The 10,219-nt window shown below is 47.4% G+C and overlaps 2 protein-coding genes across 3 annotated transcripts; one reads left to right on the top strand and one right to left on the bottom strand.

The window, feature by feature from the left end:
* Positions 1 to 4,044: 4,044 nt before the first annotated feature.
* LOC143350745 (uncharacterized) lies at positions 4,045 to 4,869 on the bottom strand. Its single transcript, XM_076782759.1, has 2 exons — positions 4,457 to 4,869; positions 4,045 to 4,336 (listed from the first exon to the last, which is right to left on the bottom strand). Exons 1-2 carry the CDS (start codon positions 4,867 to 4,869, stop codon positions 4,045 to 4,047), a joined length of 705 nt encoding a protein of 234 aa, XP_076638874.1.
* Positions 4,722 to 6,291, top strand: LOC143350740 (uncharacterized). 2 transcript variants are annotated; one of them, XM_076782753.1, is made up of 4 exons: positions 4,722 to 4,888; positions 5,120 to 5,291; positions 5,354 to 5,435; positions 6,116 to 6,291. In XM_076782753.1, exons 2-4 carry the CDS (start codon positions 5,223 to 5,225, stop codon positions 6,238 to 6,240), a joined length of 276 nt encoding a protein of 91 aa, XP_076638868.1. In that variant the 5' UTR covers positions 4,722 to 4,888; positions 5,120 to 5,222; the 3' UTR covers positions 6,241 to 6,291. The 2 variants fall into 2 exon arrangements, with proteins under 2 accessions (XP_076638868.1, XP_076638867.1); XM_076782752.1 differs by lacking the exon at positions 5,354 to 5,435.
* Positions 6,292 to 10,219: the final 3,928 nt, after the last annotated feature.

Below are 10,219 nucleotides of genomic sequence, written 5' to 3'. Positions count from 1 at the left end.
CCTAACCCAATCCTAACCGGTGTCACCATCTAATATATAGATCGAATCCAGGATTACTTCCCTGTTTCAGTGCGGTACCACACTACTACCAGATCCAACCCAGAAAACGCCCAGGATCTGGCCAACAAGTATGCGAAAAATGCGGAAGCATGAGCCAGATGATGGCAAATACCAGACCTAACCCAAACCTAACCTGTGTTACCCTCTAATATATAGATCGAATCCAGGATTACATCACTGTTGCAGTGCGGTACCACATTACCACGTGATACAACCCAGAAAACGCCCAGTATCTGGCCAACAAGTATTCGAAAAAAGCGATAGTATGAGGCAGGCGATGGCAAATACCAGACCCAACCCTGATCTCACCGCTGTTATCCTCTAAAATATAGATTGAATCTAGGATTAACTCACTGTTTCACTGTGGTACCTTATTACTACGTGATCCAAACCAGAAAACGCCCTGGATCTGGCCAACAAGTATGCGAAAAATGCGAAAGTATGAGCCAGATGATGGCAAATACCAGACCTAACCCAAACCTAACCGGTGTTATCATCTAAAATATAGATTGAATCTGGGCTTAACACACTGTTTCAGAGTGGCTCTACATGACTACGAGATCCAAACCAGAAGACGCCCAGGATCTGGCCAATAAGTATGCGAAAAATGCGAAAGTATGAGTCGGATGATTTGCAAATACCAGACCTAATACAGACCTAACCGGTGTTATCCTCGAAAATATAGATTGAATCCAGGCTTAACTCACTGTTTAAGTGTGATACAACATTGCTATGTGATCCAAACCAGTAAACGCCCAGGATCTGGCCAACAAGTATGCGAAAATTGCGAAAGTATGAGGCAGATCATGGCAAATACCAGACCTAACCCAAACCTAACCTTTGTTACCCTCTAATATATAGATCGAATCCAGGATTAACTCACTGTTTCAGTGTGGTACCACATTACTACGTGATCCGAAACAGAAAACGCCCAGGATCTGGCCAACAAGTATGCGACAAATGCGAAAGCATGAGCCAGATGATGGCAAATACCAGACCTAACCCTGACCTAATCGGTGTTATGCTCTAAAATATAGATTGAATCCAGGTATAACTCATGTGGCTGTGTGGTACCACATTACTACGTGATCCAAACCAGGAAACGCCCTGGATCTGGCCAACAAGTATGCGAGAATTGCGAAAGTATGAGGCAGATGATGGCAAATACCAAACCCAACCCAGACCTAACCGGTGTTATCCTCTAAAATATAGATTGAATCTAGGTTTAACTCACAGCTTCAGAGTGGTTCTACATTACTACGTGATCCAAACCAGAAAACGCCCAGGATCTGGCCAACAAGTATGCGAAATATGCGAAAGTATGAGCCGGATGATGACAAATACGAGACCTAACCCAAACCTAACCGGTGTTACCCTCTAATATATAGATCGAATCCAGAATTAACTCACTGTTTCAGTGTGGTACCACATTACTACGTGATCCAAACCAGAAAACGCCCTGGATCTGGCCAACAAGTATGCGAAAAATGCGAAAGTATGAGGCAGGCGATGGCAAATACCAGACCTAACCCTGACCTAACCGGTGTTATCCTCTAAAATATAGATTGAAACCAGGTTTAACTCACTGTTTGAGTGTGGTGCCACATTATTACGTGATCTAACCCAGAAAACGCCCAGTATCTGGCCAACAAGTAGGCGAAAAATGCGAAAGTATGAGACAGATGATGGCAAATACCAGACCTAACCCTGACCTCACCGCTGTTATCCTCTAAAATATAGATTGAATCCAGGTTTAACTCACTGTTTAAGTGTGATACCACATTACTATGTGGTCCAAACCAGAAAACGCCCAGGATCTGGCCAACAAGTATGGGAAATATGCGAAAGTATGAGCCGGATGATGACAAATACCAGACCTAACCCTGACCTAACCGGTGTTACCCTCTAATATATAGTTCGAATACAGGATTAACACACAGTTTCAGTGTGGTACCACATTACTACGTGATCCAAACCAGAAAACGCCCTGGATCTGGCCAACAAGTATGCGAAAAATGCGAAAGTATGAGGCAGGCGATGGCAAATACCAGACCTAACCCTGACCTAACCGGTGTTATCCTCTAAAATATAGATTGAAACCAGGTTTAACTCACTGTTTGAGTGTGGTGCCACATTATTACGTGATCTAACCCAGAAAACGCCCAGTATCTGGCCAACAAGTAGGCGAAAAATGCGAAAGTATGAGACAGATGATGGCAAATACCAGACCTAACCCTGACCTCACCGCTGTTATCCTCTAAAATATAGATTGAATCCAGGTTTAACTCACTGTTTAAGTGTGATACCACATTACTATGTGGTCCAAACCAGAAAACGCCCAGGATCTGGCCAACAAGTATGGGAAATATGCGAAAGTATGAGCCGGATGATGACAAATACCAGACCTAACCCTGACCTAACCGGTGTTACCCTCTAATATATAGTTCGAATACAGGATTAACACACAGTTTCAGTGAGGTACCACATTACTACGTGATCCAAACCAGAAAACGCCCTGGATCTGGCCAACAAGTATGCGAAAAAAGCGAAAGTATGAGGCAGGCGATGGCAAATACCAGACCCAACCCTGATCTCACCGCTGTTATCCTCTAAAATATATATTGAATCTAGGATTAACTCACTGTTTCAGAGTGGTTCTACATTACTACGTGATCCAAACCAGAAAACGTCCAGGATCTGGCCAACAAGTATGCGAAAATTGCGAAAGTACGAGCCAGATGATGGCACATACCAGACCTAACCCTGACCTAACCGGTATGATCCTCCAAAATATAGATTGAATCCAAGATAAACTCACTGTTCCAGTGTGGTACCACATTACTGCGTGATCCAAACCAGAAAACGCCCTGCGAAAAGCATGAGTCGGATGATGGCACATACCAGACCTAACCCTGACCTAACCGGTATCATCCTCTAAAATATAGATTGAATCCAGGTTTAACTCACTGTTTAAGTGTGATACCACATTGCTATTTGATCCAAACCAGAAAACGCCCAGGATCTGGCCAACAAGTATGCGAAAAATGCGTAAGTATGAGCCAGATGATGGCAAATACCAGACCTTTTTGTTTTTTTTTTTTTTTTTTTTTAGACCCTCCACTGACCCCCACACCGCAGGGCGGAACTGCTTTCCGCATTACTTCGCCCCGCGGAGGTCACCAGGGAAGTCCTGGTGACAAATGGGCACACAAACTTCCCACAGTCGGGAGAAGCCCGAGGGTGGGGTATCACAATAGGTCGGGGTTAGTTCCCCGCTTGTCTTTATTATCCTAATACTTATACATATATATATACAAAGTATAACCGAACATCTAGGATAAGACCTACCGTGACATAAACATAAACATAAAAAGGAAATAATAATAAAAGAAGAAATAATAATAATACAAATAATAGCGCAATGAAAATTATGAAAGTCTAGGTAGTATTGTAGCACAATGAAGATGATAAAAGTAAAGGTAATATTGTAGCACAATGAAAATGATAGAAATAAATATGTGATGATAGAATAAAACAGTGTATAAAAATAATAACAATAATAATATAAGGCGCTGTCAAATAAGATAAAATAAAATAAAACAAAGTAGTATAAAATATTAAAAGTAAAATAACATAACTGTCAAACTAATAAAATAAAATAAATAGGGGAGGCGTGTAAAGTCACCATCCCGTCAGTAAAATAACAATAAATAAAATAACAGTGAGTAAATAAATAAAGAAATAAATAAGTAAATAAATAAATAAGTAAATAAGTAAATAAATATTGAGGCAAAACGCAGTAAATAAATAAGTAAGTGACGAATAAGTTATTAAAGTAATAAGTAAATGTTTAAGAAAGCCACTAATAAATAATTAAATACATAAATAATAAGCAGTTAAATAAATTCGATAAGTTGTACACATGGGTGTGTCCAGTCAGTAATGAAATAAATCATTCCGCCATTCTTGCTACTATCTCTGTTTCTATGTTCTAGTACGTCTACGTCTAGCCTCTCTATCCATCTCTCTTTCCGTTCCGGCCTTCCCAATCATGATCTCCGTAATGAACGACAGTATCGCACTCCATTGATCGTGTCCTTGAATCATCCTGGTACCCAGATCTTCAATACTAATTTCCTCTTCTAATTGTAGTTCTTCACGGAGTCTCTCACGTTGTCCCATCCACTTCTTACATCGAGTGATGGTGTGCTCTGCCGTGTCCGCGACCGCGCACCCGTACCAGCATAACTCACTCTGCGCTTTTCCAATCCTTTTTCTAAACGTGGCAAAGGATCCATGTCCTGTAAGCGCCTGTGTCAAATGATAATTCACCTGTCCTACAGGTCTTTTGAGCCATGCCTCAATATTCGGGATCCAACGATAGGTTAGTTTCTACCTTCCTTCCTGATCCCATGCATCCTGCCATTCCTCTAGGGTCTCCTCTCTTACCCTCTTTCTTTCCGCGAGGATGGTGGCATGAAGATCCTGATGGTCCGCCCCCAGCATCTCCCTTACCTCCTCTTCTGCCTGCTGGATCCGACCTCTCTCCTTGATCTTCAGCGCAATCGGAATGACGCCCGCTATCACCGGTAAGACGATTCGCGCAACCGTGCGGTACGCCTTGGTAACCCTAATCAATCCTAGACTCTGCGCGCTTTCAAGCCTTTTCAGGTTGGCCCCGACGCTAGTCCATCGTGCCCAAATTGGCGCCGCGTACAGCAGGATGGATTCCAGGACGTAATAAAAAAGAAGGCTCGTCTTATGCCCCGGTCCTCCAACATTCGGCATAATCCTACCGAGCGCTGCCATCGTCTTGATGCCCTTGCTGGTCACGTTCTCAATGTGCTTCTTGAATATTTGGCTCTTATCGAACGTGAGACCCAAATAATTAACCTCCGTCCCTGCACGGATCCTCTGGTGTAAGACGTCGATCGCGAACTCGGGGCCCCTATGCCTCTTCTTGTTGAGGAACATCAGTTCCGTCTTCTCGGGCGCGATTTTAAGCCCGTTCTCCTCAAACCATTTGAGTATCCCTTTTGTACTCCGTTTTCTTTTTCAGGTTCAGCTCGTCAGGGCTCATGGCTACCAACGCCAGATCGTCAGCGAAGCCGATGCTCTCACAGCCCTTCGGAAGCTTCACCCTCAGGACTCCGTCATAGGCGATGTTCCAAAGAAGCGGTCCGATGACGGATCCCTGCGGAACACCCATATCCATCCATCTCCAGCACCAGGTATCATCTACTTTATAATAAATTTTTCTTCCTTTCAGGTACTCGTCGATTATCTTGACAAGGTAGGGTGGGAACCCCCTCCTAGTCATTTCCTCTATTATCAAGCGGAATGGGACCGTGTTAAATGCATTCTTCACATCAAAGGTGAGTAACAAGCAATAATTTCGTTTTTTCTTAGTCTCTTCAGCCATTTTCTGTACTTCTGACAGCGCCTGCAGGGTGCTATATCCCTTACGGAACCCAAACTGTCGTCTGGACAACCCCTCAGGGCCCAGGGCTTCCAATATGCGCTGCCTAAGGACACATTCAAACAATTTAGCCCAGTGGCTAATTAGGCATAAGGGCCTATATGCCGACGCAAGGTTGGGGTCCCTGCCATCCTTGTGCAGTAGTACTAACCTCTGCTCTTTCCATCTCGCTGGTACCGTCCCTTGCACAATACATCCATTGAGGAGGCTCTTAACTAGTTCCAGTCTATTTTCTACTATTATTTTTACTGTCTCCCCAGGTATTAGGTCTCGTCCGGGTGCCTTCGCGAACTTTACGTTTTTAGCTGCCTCCAGAATCTCTTCATCTGTTGCCAACCTCTTACCGACCCCTACGAGCCAGGCTAGGTTAACGCCCTGTTCCCTGGGACCGGCCGCAGTTGGGAACAGCTCTTCCAGTACCTGACTGATCTTGTCTTTGGTCAGCTCCGGGGGGTCCTTCCTGGGCCTTACCGTCTTCATGACTGCCTTATAGGGCCGTCCCCATACATCGCTCTCAACCGAACCGCACAGCTCTCGCCACGCCCTGATCTTGCTTTTAATGATCTCCTTATTCAGCAGTTTCCTGCAGTTTTTATAGGCCGCAGCGAGTGCTGGTGTCTCAGGGCTCCTCCTCTTCGCCGCCCGTTGATACCGCCTGCGGCACGCGTTTACTTGCGTCCTCAGCTCGGCGATCTCGTTAGACCACCAGATTTTCGTGGCCCTGTAAAAGGGGGCCGCCCTTCTGGGCTCCATGCTGGCATCGCATGCTACAATGAATGTATCGAGAACCCTTTCGATGGACCTACTGTCCATCGGCCGCGTGAAATCCAGATCCGCGGTCTCCATGTCCAGCACCTGTAACATCCTGGGTGCGTCCAGCGTGCACACCTTCCACCCACCAGGATCCGCCGGTCGCACCCGGCGACGGCCCGCGAACACGTGTAGCAGGTACAAATGGTCTGACGCCGTGTATCTTAAGAGGACTTCGCTCGATGTAAGTATTTCTAACTTGTTTTTGTTACAGGCAATGATATCTATTTTAGACATCCTTCCCGCTTTCTCGAATGTATGCGTGCCACACGTGTCCGCAACCTCCAGGCCCATCCTGGTGAGCGCAGCCAGTAGGATGCCGCCCTTAGCATCCAACATCCTTGCACCCCAGGCAGGGGACTTCGCATTAAAGTCCCCCATCACCACGAGATTCCTGTTCCAAATCCTCCTGGCCTCCTCCAGCTCCCCTAGAACTGCCGCAAATTCGCCGCTGCTGAGGCGGGGGGAGTAGTAGCAACTGGCTATCGTCTCCCCCTCCACCACAACAGCGACGAATCCGTTCCCTCTGTCGATCCTGTCCTGTTTGTGTCTCCTTCCATTGAATCCTGTGATCCATATCGCCGCCCTGCTGGAGGTATCGGTGACCCAGTTTGCCCTTACCCTATAGGGTTCCGCTATGGCGACAACGTCTGCCCTCAGCTCCTCCGCCGTCCTTAAGAGCAGGTCCTGTGCCAGCCTGCAGTGGTTTAAGTTAATCTGAAGTAGCCGCAAGAAGGTAAGTATTAACTACCCCCGGTTGCCCTATTCCTCCTTAAGGCCTCCCTAAATTGTGGGCAGCTAACCGCCCCTGCCACATGGCGACTCCTGTCTGCCGGGATCCCCTTTTCCCTGCACAATACGCAGCAGGGGTCCTTCGCGCAATCCCGCATCCCATGTCCATCCTCACCGAATTTCCGACACCTTTCCGCGTCTTTCTTCGTGCAGCCGTAACTCATGTGCCCAAAGGCGTGGCACCTAAAGCACCTTAGGACCCTAGGTACCACACTCACCCTCACCACGGTATACCCAATCTTGGCCTTTCGGTTCTTGTCAACCTTAGGGGCCAACGCCGCAGGTATCTCCAGCACAGCGATTTGGGTACCCAGGTAAGTAACCCTGAGTGCCTTTACCCTTATCCCGCTCTTCTCCACGATCCCGTAAGAATTGCAAAACCCTTCGATCACTTCCGGAGCCTCACATATAGGGTCAAGGTCCCTAATCTCAACTTCCACCCTTGGGACCATGGCCCTTACTACGTATTCTGCTCCCAGTTTTCCTAATATCGTCTCTTTACTCTTTACCGCAGACCCCGTCTTCGAAAATTCGACGATTAACTCTCCTTTCCTGGATCTCCTGACTCCTCTTATATCCTCCAAGCACGTCCTGGCCTTTCCTGCGATGTCCCTGAAGACCTCCGCGTAGGTCTTCGTTCCTGCGGTTACACAGATCGCCTCCGTTTTCGGACCTAAAATCCTTGGGACCTCAGATTTCCCGCTGGGCCTCTTCCTTTCCCCCCTCTCTGCTGCTTCCTTGGCGCCCTTTCCTCCCTGGGCCTGTGTCTCCTGCCGTACTGCCTCTGCTCCAATACTTCCTTTTCTTACCCTTCCACCCCTCGTGACCGCGCCCCAATCGTTTCCTTTGTCGTTGGTGGCCCCATTCTTCCCCATCATTGCCTCCTTGTCCTTAGGGGTTTCATCCTGATCCCTCCTAATCTCCAAAGCACTCGTGTCTGTCCCTTCCTTATCCTTGGACCCTTCCTTGTCCATCCCCTTCCGTCTGACCTTTCTGACTGCCTCCTGTGCAGCACCGTCCACCGGGGGCGATCGGATCTTCCTTTTACTAGGAACATTCGATGTGCCCGCTTCCCCCCGGAATCCTGCTCCCACAATTCCTCTCAGTTCCTGTATTTCCCTATCTCTATCTCGCTCCCTCTCTCTCATTTTTTCCATCTCCTCTCTATTCTCCCTCTCCCTCTTCTTTTCTCTTTCCACCCTGGCATCCAGCTCCCTTTCTCTTTCCTTCTCTGTCCTCTTTATTTCTTCCAACTCCTTTTCTCGATCCTTCTCTCTCCTCTTCATTCCTTCTAATTCCTTTTCACGGTCCTCCTGCCTTTTCTTCATTTCGTCCATTTCCTTTTCCCTCTCTATCTCTCTTCTCCTCATCCTTCCTATTTCCTCCCTCATCTCAGCTATCTCCTCCACCATCCTGTTCCTCATATTACTGTTTTCTTTCAGATGCTTTCTTAAATTTTTAAGCTCCAGGTAAGTATCCAGGATGGATTGCTGTATGTCGAGTCTTATGTTTTCTACATTCGCCATGTATTTTCCAACCTTTTTAACGCCAGCGTATACATTGGCCATGGTCAACTTAATCCTGCCGCCCCCTGAGTCTTCTCGAATTCCTTCCGCCTCCGATTCCCCCTCGGATTCCGTTTCGTATACCAGACCCCTAGCCGACTTGGTGTCCCTTGGTTTCTGCGCAGTGTGACCAGATCCAGAGCCCTTACGTACTGGAGACCTTACCACCCTGCTGCGGACAACGAAGGGGTCCATTGTTCCCTCTTTTTTGGGTACCCTGCTTTGTGGGGTAGCAAAAATCTCCACCTCTTCCACAGAGTCGCTGGTGTCCTTGCGTTCTTCGTCCTCGTTCCTGTCATTCTTCCTTTCTATGTCCAGTGTCAGTCGCCTGTCGTTTCCCTTTCCTGTCCTACAATCCTCCGGTAGCTTAAGTCCGCGTCCTGGCCCGGCATCCGCCAGAGACGCTAGGCAGTATTCGGATAACGACCCGGTGCGGCCTGTCCGCGCACCAACACTCGGGCCGGGACCTGGGGTTCCGAGCACCCCTGGTCCGGTAACTTTATCCCTTTTGTTGTCCATATCCATGTTTATTTGGCTTGGCCACCTAGCCCACTGGGTCGGCCAAGTCCAGTGGGTGTGTATGTCTGTGTGCATCGGTGTAGGTAAGTATAGTGTATGTGTCTCAGGTAACTATGAAGTGTAGTGTACTTGCGCGACTGGCTGTATATGTCTGCATGAACGTGCGTATATGTGCATGTATATGTCCGTCGAGGTGTGTATGTGTCTAGTGTCGGCTACTTTTGTCTGACCCTTCACCCCGAACCTGACCGGCATGGTAGAACCTGCCAGGGGTTCATGACCCCAGCCGGCATAGCTCCAGAGATCATCAGGGCACACAAGCCCCCCCACCACGCCAAGGTAGCAGCCACGGGGGGGTGGCAAATACCAGACCTAACCCTGACCTAACCGGTGTTATCCTCTAAAATATAGATTGAATCCAGGTTTAACTCATGTGGCTGTGTGGTACCACATTACTACGTGAACCAAACCAGAAAACGCGCTGGATCTGGCCAACAAGTATGCGAAAAGTGCGAAAGCATGAGGCAGATGATGGCAAATACCAGACCTAACCCAAACCTAACCGGTGTTACCCTCTAATATATAGATCGAATCCAGGATTAACTCACTGTTTCAGTGTGGTACCACATTACTACGTGATCCAAACCAGAAAACGCGCTGGATCTGACCAAAAAGTATGCGAAAAGAGCGAAAGTAGGAGGCAGACGATGGCAAATACCAGACCTAACCCTGACCTAACCGGTGTTATCCTCTAAAATATAGATTGAATCCAGGATTAACTTACTGTTTGAGTGTGGTGCCACATTACTACGTGATCCGACCCAGAAACCGCCCAGGAACTGGCCAACAAGTAGGAGAAAAATGCGGAAGCATGAGGCAGATGATGGCAAATACCAGACCTAACCCTGACCTAACCTGTGTCATCCTCTAAAATATAGGTTGAATCCAGGTTTAACTCACTGTTTAAGTGTGATACCACATTGCTATGTGATCC

Source organism: Colletes latitarsis, unplaced genomic scaffold (assembly GCF_051014445.1).
Source record: "Colletes latitarsis isolate SP2378_abdomen unplaced genomic scaffold, iyColLati1 scaffold0028, whole genome shotgun sequence".
Lineage (NCBI taxonomy): Eukaryota > Metazoa > Arthropoda > Insecta > Hymenoptera > Colletidae > Colletes > Colletes latitarsis.
This window is presented reverse-complemented; position numbering and strand designations above follow the sequence as displayed.

What these genes read in the sequence shown, in the direction of transcription:
- LOC143350745 (XM_076782759.1), bottom strand. Translation starts at nt 4,869, where the DNA reads ATGGCAGCGCTCGGTAGGATTATGCCGAATGTTGGAGGACCGGGGCAT. An exon ending in GCATGGGATCAGGAAGGAAG is followed by an intron (nt 4,337 to 4,456) that starts GTAGAAACTAAC and finishes TGCCACGTTTAG; the next exon opens with AAAAAGGATTGGAAAAGCGC.
- LOC143350740 (XM_076782752.1), top strand. An exon ending in CCATCCATCTCCAGCACCAG is followed by an intron (nt 5,292 to 6,115) that starts GTATCATCTACT and finishes CTCCTTATTCAG; the next exon opens with CAGTTTCCTGCAGTTTTTAT.